Source organism: Schistocerca piceifrons, chromosome 9, assembly GCF_021461385.2.
Source record: "Schistocerca piceifrons isolate TAMUIC-IGC-003096 chromosome 9, iqSchPice1.1, whole genome shotgun sequence".
NCBI classification, from domain to species: Eukaryota; Metazoa; Arthropoda; class Insecta; order Orthoptera; family Acrididae; genus Schistocerca; species Schistocerca piceifrons.
In genome coordinates, this window is record NC_060146.1 from 164,793,506 (window position 1) to 164,806,969 (window position 13,464).

Sequence of the window (13,464 nt, forward strand, 5' to 3'; positions counted from 1 at the left end):
ATTCCTTAGTACTTCCGTATCCAACTTCTTTGCGTATTGATTCTTCCTGACTAATCTCTTGAACTTCAGCCTACTCTTCATCACTACTGCATTGCGATCTGAGTCTATATTTGCTCCTGAGTACGCCTTACAATCCAATATCTGATATCGGAATCTCTGTCTGACCATGATGTAATCATCCTGCCTTTTCCAAGTATACCACCCCCACTTGTGATACTTGAACAGAGTATTCACTATTACTAGCTGAAACCCTTTACAGAACTCAATTATTATTTCTTCTCTCTCATTCCTCGTCCCAAGCTCATACTCTCCCGTAACCTTTTCTTCTACCCCTTCCCATGCAACTGCATTTCAGTCATTTTCATTTCCCTTTACGCACTGAATTGTCCCTGTAATGTCCTCAGTTACTTTCTCTATCTCTTCATTTTCAGCTTGTGACGTCGGCATGTATACCTTAACTATGGTTATCGGTGTTGGTTTGCTGTCGATTCTGAAAAGAACAACCCTATCACTGAAATGTTCACAGTAACACACTCTCTGCCCTACCTTCCTATTCATCGTAAATCCTACTCCTTATACCATTTTCTGTTGCTGTTGATATTACCCTATTCTCATCTGACCAGAAAGCCTAGTGTTCTTTCCGTTTGACTTCACTGACCCCTACTATATTTAGATTTGGAACGTTATACAAACTTATTGAAATAACTTACAGAATCGGTAGATGCTTCATTTTGTAGCAAAGAACCTCCAGTTTGATTCACGTAGTGCATCAGTACTCCATCTCGCCACCAGCGTTACCAGCGTTGTGTACAGTTAAAATGACCACTTTCACTAGTAACGTGTATCTCGATATGCTTGAAGGCTTTTTTAATTCCATAGATCGATGAAGATTACCGAGATAGGATGGTTTGCTACCAGCAAGACGATGGAGCATCTTATTTTCTCACAGAAGTTCGAGGTTCCCTCGTTAATCGTTTCACTCCTATCCTTTCACCTTGAATTTTAATCAATCCCACTCCTGAATCTTTCTTTTATTTCCATCATTGCTTCTTCGATGTACAGTTTGAACTGTAAGGTCGAAAGACTACATCCCTGTCTTACAGCCTTTTTAATCCTAGCACTTACTGGCCGTGAAGGGCCCACTGGATAGCCATCTCGCACCCCAGACTTGACACCAGCGGATTTCTTTCTTTGGGGTTTCGTTAAAGAACGTGTGATGTTCCTACCCTACCAAACAATTTAGCAGACCTGAAAACTCGAATCTACGCTACCGTTGCACAACTAAGTACGATTTTCTGCTGTGACTTCAAAAATGGTTCAAATGGCTCTAAGCACTATGGGACTTAACATCTGAGGTCACCAGTCCCCTAGACTTAGAACTAACTAACCTAAGGACATCACACACATCCATGCCCGAGGCAGGATTCGAACTTGCGACCGTAGCAGCAGCGCGGTTCCGGTCTGAAGCGCCTAGAACCGCTCGGCCACATCGGCCGGCTGCAGTGAGTGTGGGAAGAAACTGGTTACCGGTGGGATTTATGCCGCAACGCAAATAGTAATCACATCGAAAAAAGTGACACTTGATGCTCTTATGTGATACTTGAGGTTGTCTGCCGCTAAATGACATATCTGCCAATTCTGTAAGTTATCTTAATAATTCCCTACATCATTTCAAAGCTGTAGAGTCCTCCTTGACTCACCTCGTATTTCTCTGTCAGCTTCCCCAATATTCTTCATCTGCATAATGAAACGAGATCGTCAGTGATCAATGTCTGCACGCTATAATAAAACATTACTTTCGTTTTCGACCTTTTTCCGCATGAAACCCATGGATATCAGTACTTTTCTGAGACACAATGCTCCACTTCCAATCTGTTTTGTTGTGCAGAAGTGAATTGTACCGACTCCGTACAATCCTCCTAGCTGCGTAAAATTCTGCTATCGTGTCCCGAGCCACACGTTGGCTTCTATCGTCGAGCATTACTTACAGATTTACAAGGAAATGTGTTCTACACTGCATGCAGTAGTTAGCATGTCGCACTGTACTATAATACGAATGTGTTTCTAAACAAAACAAAAACCGGCAGTGTTCCTATACGAAGTAATGCAGCAGTAATGAAATGTACAATATAAAGTAACTGAGACGAAAGAGTAGGCTCGTTCAAAGTCATCTCCAGCAAAATATTTGGAATGAAAATGCAGCTTTTCTTGAAAGGCGTTTTCGGGGATTCGCGAGGATGGTTCTCGGAAAACTGTTTAAATCTCCCAATGCTACGCCTACTTTGTCATGTGTATGTAGCAGCTCTCACGGAAATTTGTGGACGCGGTGGAGCAACTTTTTCCGCCCGCGTTGCGTTTCGCAGCATTCAGTTACACTCAACACAATTTTGCGAGCATCTCTACGTAGTACTGATCTACTTCTAGGAATAGGCCTACCAGGCGACTTCCAAGATGGGCTAGGGACTATCTCATCACTCTTATTTCGATAACGTATCGTCCCGTAAAAACAATGAAAACTATGAAGTGCGGAACAATAACAAAGTAGACGACAATGGTACGGTCAGCTACCTAATACTGCCTCACAGCGTTACATTACTGTACTATGTTCGTCATAAGAATAAACGTGATGTAAACATTACACCATGTATTCTTCCGCATTTGCTTGAATCTGATTGGGTTTCGTTTCACGTGATGCGGAAGCCAAGCTACGATCGTAAGTCTAATGCTGTGTTACGAGGGCCTGTGTGGCCGAGCGGTTCTAGGCGCTTCAGTCCGGAACCGCGCTGCTGCTACGGTCGCAGGTTCGAATCCTACTTCGGGCATGGATGTGTGTGATATCCTTAGGTTAGTTAGGTTTAAATAGTCCTAAGTTCTAGGGGACTGATGACCTCAGATGTTAAGTCCCATAGTGGTTAGAGCCATTTTCCTGTGTTACACGCACATCAACTAGCTACAATGCGGGACAACAGCTTTACCGGAGCATTTAAATTGGACAGCAGTTGCCAGCCAGTGGTCCAACTAACCTACAATGATGTGACAAGTTCCAGTTCAGACTTAAAGAGAGACGAACAGAGAAATAACATAGCTTCGAATGTCATTTAATTTTGAAAGATAATGAATTAACATTCTGAAAAACTCCATCTCTACCGCACACTTCTTAGGTGACCAGACGGAAAGTATAAAATGCTTTCGTTCTCACCTAACATAGTATTCCAATTACAAATAAGAGTGATGAAAATTCCTAACATAAAAACAGGGTAACTTTTCTGAGCGAGCTGATGCAAAAGCACACTGCAGACTTTCACCGTAATGATGAATACTGAAGCCACTGAAGGTATTGATTACAGTCAGACGTCTGGTAGTCTCTTAGCTCCTGCCTTATCCTAGACATTAATTTCAGTTCTGGAATGGACTTCTGTTATGTTGGTAACGAGTCGATCGACAACAGAATCCACGAAGCCACCAGGCGCCGCACTTTCTCCTCTTCTTTGATGACGTGCCGTCCTATATGCCTCCAGTGATCGGCAGTGAGACGTGAAAAAGCTGAGCGCATTAGTTCCAGTACGTCTGGCAGCTTGACGGTCTTGTTGAAATCCTTTAACTTGACTCACATCAGTCCTGTTGGGTTCATATTGTAGTGGTACACTGGCAAATGTAAAAATGTACCATGTGTATGGCGTGTTCGCTGCAGTGAAAAGGTTTATCGTGTTTCTACGTCAGTGATCACTCCGGTTCGTGTGAGACTACATCTGTGGTATGAAACAATGGACATAGTCCAAGTAAAGAGAATTTGGTTTTTCATTTTTACCCTAATAAATTAAACTGTTACATTTTCTTAATTCAATAACCTTTATTAAAAATCTTTCATAAAATGTCGATAATTAAGAATTTATATCTGAAATGAAAACAGCAATTTAGCGTGCAATATGCAGTTAGGAAGAAGAAGAGGCGCATTATTCATTAAAACAAATGATGATGAATTTTACAACTACGAGCTGTAGGTATTTCAAATTGAACGAAAAAAAGGATGAACACGGCGAGTCTTGAACCAGCGACCCATAAACTGCTCTTATGCTACTAAGTCCATTATACAACCAATGTGTATTTGTATCCCAACTGTATCAAATACAGTCCCAGGGAAAACTTCAAAGCCGATTTTTTTCTGTAGATTTGTGAAAAACATTAAAAACAACATATATCTCGGCATTTTATCCGTGTTACACAAAAGCTTCAAGCAGTTTCGTAGTGCGTATTAATAGCGCGACAACCAGAGCATAACAGTACAGAGACTGTGACTGTACACGATTTTTTAAATAAAAACTACATAGCTAAAGCGTAAGGAAAATTTTGCTTGCTGTTAGTACGTTAGTATATCTTTAAGTTACATTTAACGTAACGTTACGTAATAAGATATCATTACATAAGTAAGGCTTGTTTCCAAGAGTACAACAACACCAGTGTACGTGTGCTACGGCTTCTGACCAATTATCGCGTTTGTGTTCGTTTTCATGAAATTCATTCTTATGACGAACATTATATAGAGTGGCAAAGGTGCATCTTTTACTGAAGCCTGACGTTTAGTGAGCTAAGATGGCGGCGTCATGACGTTTGCCTATGGCACTACTACGATTTTCTGAGACGAAATAAACGTTGTAAGCTTTACGAGATGGTCTAAACAAATTCTGCAGCTGAGCAAATATTTTACGTGCTGGTTGAGCTTAACACATTGTAGTATCTTGTTACAAGAGAATCAAGTTATATAATACGCTTACAGCAGACTGTAGTTTTCGTAAGAATACTGAAATAAATAAAAACAGTTGTTATAAACGACAAATAGCACATTCTGCTTATAAGAGCAAAGTTGAGCAAAACTGGTAAAAAGCATACATTAAGCTACGTCTGTTAATACTAGATTTATTAATCCCTTTAAAAGATACATAAACTACTTAAACATTACCGGTATTTCAGATGGGAGAAACTGTAATGTAATTATTTAGGCTCACGTACACAACAAAAGCAAAAATACGTAAAAACTGGGTTGTTTTGAAAATCAGCCTTATGCAAACACAATTAGTTTATCTTTATATTTCCCCAGCCATGTTTCGACTCCAATGTGTCATCTTCTGTGGATTAAATTTTTATTTTTGTAAAGTACAATATCACATTTGTAATAATTTAACTGCTGTAGGCCTAAGAAATACAATATTTGCAATATGCTTCGTTTTGTTTGGACACTCACCTTAAAATTACATCGCTAATTGGACAGTATTATTATACATCGATTTAATGCCCGTTTCCGGTTTTTTTTTTTTTTGACAGAATTTCATCTGAAAACTAACCATGAAAACGACGAAAACGAGCCCTAAAATCTTTTTTTTTTACAGCATTTCATCTCCAAACTAACCATGAAAACGACGAAAACGAGCACTAAAATCGATGTATAATAATACAATTCAATTAGCGATGTAATTTTAAGGTGAGTGTCCAAACAAAACGAAGCACATTGCCAATATTCTATTTCTTAGGCCTACAGCAGTTAAATTATTACAAATGTGATATTGTACTTTACAGAAATAAAAATTTAACCCACAGAAAATGACACATTCGTGTCGAAATATGTCTGGGGAAATAAAAAAATAAACTAATTGTGTTTGCATAAGGCTGATTCCCAAAACAACCCAGTTTTTAAACCGAAAACATGGCATAACGAAAAGAGACCCTTCAAACCTTAGTAAAATGAGTACAACAGAAATAGGTAAGATGTCTCTAGTTATGGTTGCATAGAGATATGTTCCTTTCCTTGTATTTTCCGTCTGCTGTACGAAAAATTACAGCCAAACACGACCCATTGTACGTATTGACCATTATGTCAAAAACTCTAAATATAACGTAGTTTCATCGGTTTATCCCCATTTTTACGACTGATATGTCAGTAAATAAACAGCTGTTTACACATCGTTTGCGCTCGCCGCCACAGAGCGATTCTAAACCGCTGGCTTCAATGACACCAATGATACTGCATACGATATTGCCAGTGTATTTCTGAGTGTTGGCTGCAGCCAAATAATAAATGACTGCAGACCGAAGCCTTCCGACGTCTACCGACTTATACCGAGTCGTGATTAAGGAGTGCTCTGCCAACTAAAAATTAACCGTTTAACTATTAGCAATAAGCATTTGAAGTAAAACTGCTGTTAAGAAACATGTTATATTTCAACTACCCGGAACCCAAAAGTTATAACGATTATTTTTGCTGCGAAATAGCGAAGACATCTAAATCAGTTCAATGAGGCAAATTTGGTTAATAAACAAAGAACACTTAAGTTGAAATGGACAAATAGCACTTATTTTTATCTAAACGATAACATCATTCGAACAGCAAACAGAGGAAAATGGTAACAAACTCCTAAACAGTGGAAAGAAAAGGGTACTTCAAACACGTAGTTTGCCATATCAAATTCCTTCAGATGTAAAGTGAATGAGTAACGCTTTCGAACTTTTCCATGTGTTTCCTATCTTCAACACAGAATCTGTAAGTTGAACATATTATGTGTGCTGTATAACTGTTTTACATGCGTAAATTTACCGCTTATCGAAATTATCTCCTCGAGCTTTCACGAATGGAAATTAATCTTTATTTCTACGTTCTGCTCCTGGCAAACTTTGGTGTGGATTAAAGAGTCGGATTATATTTACATCAAAAGCTTTTTGAATTACTTGTACCCCTTATTTGAAATCCGAATGGAAGGGGGTTTGGTTAAATAATAATTACGGTGAAGCTGCGAAAGAACGGGAGTAATCGGTGTGGGACATTTCGAAGCTTAGCGTTTGAAGTTCTGAGACTCTTATTCTATCATTCAAAGTTTTCTTCTTCTTCTTCTTCTTCTCGACACCTTTTCCTTGTTCTCGATATTACTCAGGCACATAAATTGCACTTAATTTCCGCCTTAGCGTCAACAACGACGCCACAAAGGCGGACTTTTGAGCTGTTACTATTATTACGCAAGGTCCGCTACGGCGCGTATCCACAACAAAGCCGAGGCGAAAATTTCAAACATTCACAACGCTGCAATGCGACACGGAGCTCACAGGAGTCCGTAACGCACCTGTTTTGTGATTAAGAAAATACTTAAGTTTCCACTGGTGTCTTTCCTGTGATCACGACAAGCCTTCCTGTAGCTCTGGTTTAAATTTCCCTGCCTCGCACTGGGTTATGCGGTTTGGCGGGGGACAGATAGAGTGCCCCATCTGAGTGACATTGCAAGGCACGGGCCTGTTCCATTATTTAATCGTCCTTTCGCCTGTGATGAGCTACAACCGGCATGCTCTTGACGTCACGAAAGGCGGTTGGCATCGGTAATATCGAAAGTAATTAGAAGTCGCATCCCCTGTTACGGCGTCCTATATAATCGGAGCTATGACCACGTCGATCCACTGAAGGTGTCTGGAGTGCCTGAGTTGAGTCTGCGTTCGTTCCACCACTTGCTCAGAGCTGGGGTAGTAACGGTAGAGACTGCATCTGGAAGAATCCGGGTTTCAGCGATGGAAAAGCAGAAAGGGAGGAGTCAGCAACTGAAGGATACGGGCAGTGCAGTTACAGAGGACCTCACTTGGGACGAGGTGAACTGCTCCGTCCTCGGGAGCAACATTCGTCTCTTGTACTACATGGGCCTGTGGCCGCTGGGGAGTTCCCGGGCCCACCACGCTTACACGGCGTTCAGCCTCAGCTTCAGCGCCGCCGCCATAGTGATGAAAGTGGTCGGGGCCTGTTACAACCTGAGCGACATCGACCAGGTGACGGGGGCGCTGAGCACCATCCTGCCGATGAGCGGCGGACTCGCCAACGGGCTGCTCCTCATGAGGCGGCGGCCCGCCATCTGCCGCATGGTGCGCTCCATCGACCGCCTGGTGGCCCAGCAGCGCCGGTACTTCGATCGCGACGAGCGGATGGCGGCCGTCGTGGGTCGCGCCCAGAGGAACACCCTGCTGGTGACGCTCGCGGTCTCGGGCTACCTGTTCGCGATCGCCGGCTACTGGATCTTCATCGCCTTCCTCGAGCCCCCCAGCAAGAGGATCATGCCGTTCGTCCAGCTGCCCTGGATGGCCACTTCGGGGCTCAGCCTCTTCTGGTTCACGTTCGCCCTGCAGCTCTACACGGCTCCCTTCTGCAGCTACACCACTCTCTTCGTGGAGTTCTTCTACCTCGCAGTCATGCTGCACCTTTCTGCCCAGTTCAAGGTCCTCGGCAGCCGCTTTGCGAGCCTAGGACGGTCCCAGGGATCCAAAGCTAAAGCTGGGACCGAGTCGGAACTGGCGACAGCGGACTCCAATGCAGTGTACGACGAACTGCGTCTGTGTGTCGAAACGCATCAGGAACTGCTCAGGTAAACACAATAAATGAATTGCACTCGAACCTGCACTAATAAATAGTGACACAAAGTAGAATACAAGGAAAACGATCTAATGTGCTATTAGCAACAGAAGATCACCCTCGGACTTAATAAACGAGGAAAGAATTCCTGACAATGAGTATGTTATTACTGTTATTGCACAAAAACGTACACTACTGGCCATTAAAATTGCTACACCATGAAGATGACGTGCTACAGACGCGAAATTTAACCGACAAGAAGAACATGCTGTCACATGCAAATAATTAGCTTTTCAAAGCATTCACACAAGGTTGGCGCTAGTGGCGACACCTACAACGTGCTGACACGAAATTTTCCGACCGATTTCTCATACACAAACAGCAGTTGACCGGCGTTGCCTGGTGAAACGTTGTTGTGATGCCTCATGTAAGGAGGAGAAATGCGTACCATCACGTTTCCGACTTCGATAAAGGTCGGATTGTAGCCTATCGCGATTGCGGTTTATCGTATGATGACACTGCTGCTGGCGTTGGTCGAGATCCAATGATTGTTAGCAGAATATGGAATCGGTGGGTTCAGGAGGGTAATACGGAACGCCGCGCTGGATCCCAACGGCCTCGTATCACTAGTAGTCGAGATGACATGCATCTTATCCGCATGGCTATAACGGATCGTACAGCCACGTCTCGATCCCTGAGTCAACAGAAGGAGACGTTTGCAAGACAACAACCATCTGCACGAATAGTTTGACGACGTTTGCAGCAGCATGGACTAGCAGCTCGGAGACCATGGCTGCGGTTACCCTTGACGCTGCATCACAGACAGGAGCACCTGCGATGGTGTATTCAACGACGAACCTGGGTGCACGAATGGCAAGACGTCATTTTTTCGGATGAATCCAGGTTCTGTGTACAGCATCATGACGGTCGCCTCCGTGTTTTTCGTCATCGCCATACTGGCGTATCACCCGGCGTTATGGTATGCGGTGCCATTGGTACAGGTCTCGGTCACCTCTTGTTCGCATTGACGGCACTTTGAACAGTGGACGTTACATTTCAGATGTGTTACGACCCGTGGCTCTACCCTTCATTCGATCCCTGCGGAACCCTACATTTCAGCAGGATAATGCACGACCGCATGTTGCAGGTGCTGTACGGGTCTTTCTGGATACAGGAAATGTTCGACTGCTGCCCTGGCCAGCACACTTTCCAGACCTTTCCCCAATTGAAAAAGTCTGGTCAATGGTGGCCGAGCAACTGGCTCGTCGCAATACGCCAGTCACTACTCTTGATGAACTGTGGTAACGTGCTGAAGCTGCATGGGCAGCTGTCCCTGTACACGGCATCCAAGCTCTGTTTGACTCAATGCCCAGGCGTATCAAGGCCGTTATTACGACCAGAGGTGGTTGTTCTGGCCACTGATTTCTCAGGATCTATGCACCCAAATTGCGTGAAAATGAAATCACATGTCAGTTCTAGAATAATATATTTGTTCAATGAATACCCGTTTATCATCTGCATTTCTTCTTGGTGTAGCAATTTTAATGGCCAGTAGAGTAGTTGACCTCAAGGTGAAACGTATCCTATAAATGAAGTTGTTGTAACTATGAACAGTACAGCTGTCCTATTTGTTCGTGGATGTATGTTTATAATCCAGAGTGAGTCAAAAAGGACTTTACAGCTCTAGAAAGATATAGAAATTTATGTACATAACTTGCAGACTGGGTAGATGTGTCATTTTGTAGCAGACAACCTCAAGCTTCACATAAAAGTGTCAAGTGTTATTTTGTTTCGATGTGATTACCATTTGTGGCCCGGCAAACATAACACCCGTAACTAATTTCATCCCACACTCGTTACAGAAATCGCCGTAAGTTGTCCAACGGCAGAGTTTTCAGGTCGGCGATATTGTTTGGTAGGGAAGGAACGTTAGTACGGTCTTTAATGAAACCCCAGAGAAAGAAATCCAGTGGTATCAAGTTTGGGGAGCAGGGTGGCCATGCGATTGGCCTTTCATGGCCAATCCACAGACCTGGGAAGCGATTATCGAGAAAACCTCGAATATCCGTGAGGAAATGAGGTGATGTACCGTCTTGCTGGTAGTAAACCATCCAATTTCTGTCATCTTCATTGACCTGTCTGCAGAGTTCGTTAGGTGTAACCAAAACAGACAGTGAGCACACTCCACACTAGTGAAAGTAGCCGTTTCAAGTGTGCCCTATGCTGGCGCTCCTGGAGGCAGAATGGGATATTGATGCACTACGTGAATCAAACTTGAGGTTCTTTGCTACAAATCTACGAATTCTCTAAGTTATCTCAATAAATTTCTTTATTATTCCAAAGTTGGAAAGTTCTTTTTGGCTCACCCTGTGTATGAACCATAACAAACCCCTCGCCTAAATGCGAATATGAACAAATAAAAAAAACTAGATGTTCCATTTGAGTGTAAAATCCTAATAATAGTCAGTCCTTAACATCTCGACATACGAAGACCTGGATTGTAAATAGTGGTAAGGGACAGTCGATGAGAAACATAGTTTCTGTGTGTAAAACCTGTCATGATGTAATATGCTTGATTGCCGTTAGTTGACAGCTCCATGATTAATAAAGAACTGGCAGACTCTCAATAATGGTAAGTTAGTATGGATGTGTGTATGTTAACTGTGGTAAGCCCTAAAGACATGGCTGCCATTAGCATCAAGGCTGCGGTGTTCATGACACATAAATGCGTCCTAGAGACTATTTTTACAATAATCAGGTGAACGTTAATAATTGTTTAAGCAAATAAGTGATGTTATGTTGTGTTCCTTATCCTGGTTTGAGTGAATTTTGGTGACATTGTGATGGCAGAAATCCTAAGGGCCATCCTAAACATTGTGCTGAATCGTAGATTGATTTTTGAGGTTGAAGTATTTCATTATGTCAAAAATTGGTAACGCAAATCTTAATGCCACAAACTGAAACAATTCGGATCGTTTAAATGTTTACTTTTAGTGTTCTGAGAGTCATTTTTTCTTAACTCGCCCAGAATTCCGTCAAAATCAAATATTTGTGGGCACTGCTGAATGAATTATAGAATTTCAATAACTGTAAATAAAGCAAGTTTTAATGTTAATTTATTAACGTAACTATGTTATTTTACAGATACATCCTTGATTAATAATAGTAATATTAACAACTGCTAAAGAATCACAGAACTGAAGCAATAATTACAGGAATCAATACAAATGGAGTTAGTATAGTGCCTGCAGTCGATTTTGGAATATTTTCAGAAAATCTGACAGACACAATTGTTCAAATAAATCTTCTGGAAGATATAGGAAATAGGATTGTTGTCAAAATTTTAGTTAAATAAACAAAACTGATGACAAACATAAAAAATGCTCCCATATTTATAGAAACACATATTAGGTAGAATAAAGCGAGTAACTAAATTCAAATATATTGGAGAAACTGCAGAACAGCGTGGACTAAAAAAATTTGCAGTAGATGTAAGAGTTAACAAAATGGAGAGAGTATGTGGTTCGACGAAGAATATTTACAACAAGAAATCCATAACTAGAAAAATAAAACTAAAACGTTATACCACAGTGGTACAACCAGACTAGTTAATTGGATGTGTATGCCTAAGAATGAACTACAAGCTGGACAGAATAGAGGTTCTTGAAAGGCGGATAGTTAGAAAAATAATGGGTACAATACAAACTACGGATGTCGGGAAAATGAGAAGAAATGAGGATATGTGCGAAAATATAGAGAAAATAGTAGAAGCAATGGCTAAAACAAGATTAATATTTTTAGCCACCTCTACCATATGATTGCGAAAAGGCTCACGAAACAAATATTCTTGTGTTTCTGGAAGAAGAAATCAACAATAGTATGGATTACAGTACCGCAGTACCGCGATCATTTTACCAACACTTTATCAGTTGCGTTATTGTACGGATATCAGAGGACGCCTCACTTACAGTGAATACTTTCGCTAGAAGTATCTCTTTTGTTTCTGTTTCCTCATTTGCGTTTTCCATTTTATATTAGTTTCTTACCTGATGCACTTATTTAGATTTTGGTTACATTTCACAACACATACTCCCTTTTGGAATTGTTACTAAAAGCCTTATGTAAATAACTAGTCACACATGTCAGTTGTACTTATTTCTGCTCTTAAAGGATTTCGGTTATGTGACATATTGACCAGACATTCACAAGTACATTTTTCTGTACATGTATTGTTGTATTGCTGTTACGTTCATAAATCAATGCAAAAAAAAATTGCGCCTAACTTGGGTGCATAATTTTTGGTAATCGGGATTGCGTTCGCGCTGTCCCGAAATTAACAAAAACAAGAAGGACGCCTGTGGCCATCCTGATTTAGGTTTTCAGTGATTTCCCCAAATCTCTTCTGGTAAATGCCGGTACGGTTAGTGTGAAAGGGCACAGCCGACTTCCTTCTCCATCCTTCCCTAATCCAATGGGACCGATGATCCTGCACCGAATCAACCAACCAACTAACCTCCTCCCTCTTTTTACGCTGGAAGGACCGCCTCTGGTGACACCTACTGATCAAACCCACATCGCATAAAGGCGTCTGCGTACTTTTGATCACGCCAGAGACGAAATGAGAGTGACCAGGAAATTTGGAGGAGTAACTGATATTAAGCTCTGTTCTTTCCTCAGTACAGGCACCTGATTGCACATCTGCTGCATTTCCCTTCAAATCTTAACAATTGACTGCGCTCTCCAGTGTTTTGATTTTGCAGGCAAAAGTTTTGGTTCATTAAGGTACATCGCATACCTTCATTCCAGCCAGATATCATTCTCTCTTCCTGAAAGTTACTGAATCATAGTGCTAACAAATTATGCAGGTTGACTAAATAAGGGCCGGCCGCGGTGGTCGTGCGGTTCTAGGCGCTCCAGTCCGGATCCGCGCTGCTGCTACGGTCGCAGGTTCGTATCCTGCCTCGGGCATGGGTGTGTGTGATGTCCTTAGGTTAGTTAGGTTTAAGTAGTTCTAAGTTCTAGGGGACTGATGACCGCAGCAGTTGAGTCCCATAGTGCTCAGAGCCATTTGAACCATTTGACTAAATAAGGGG

The 13,464-nt window shown here is 41.9% G+C and overlaps 1 protein-coding gene and 1 pseudogene across 1 annotated transcript; both read left to right on the top strand.

Moving 5' to 3' along the window:
• The first annotated feature begins 7,542 nt into the window (after positions 1-7,542).
• LOC124716807 lies at positions 7,543-8,388 on the top strand. The gene has a single exon (XM_047243356.1). It carries the CDS (start codon positions 7,543-7,545, stop codon positions 8,386-8,388), a length of 846 nt encoding a protein of 281 aa, XP_047099312.1.
• Positions 8,389-12,558: 4,170 nt separating this feature from the next.
• Positions 12,559-12,703, top strand: LOC124717488 (annotated as a pseudogene).
• Positions 12,704-13,464: the final 761 nt, after the last annotated feature.

Coding starts and splice junctions, on each gene's coding strand:
- LOC124716807 (XM_047243356.1), top strand. CDS start 7,543: ATGGAAAAGCAGAAAGGGAGGAGTCAGCAACTGAAGGATACGGGCAGT.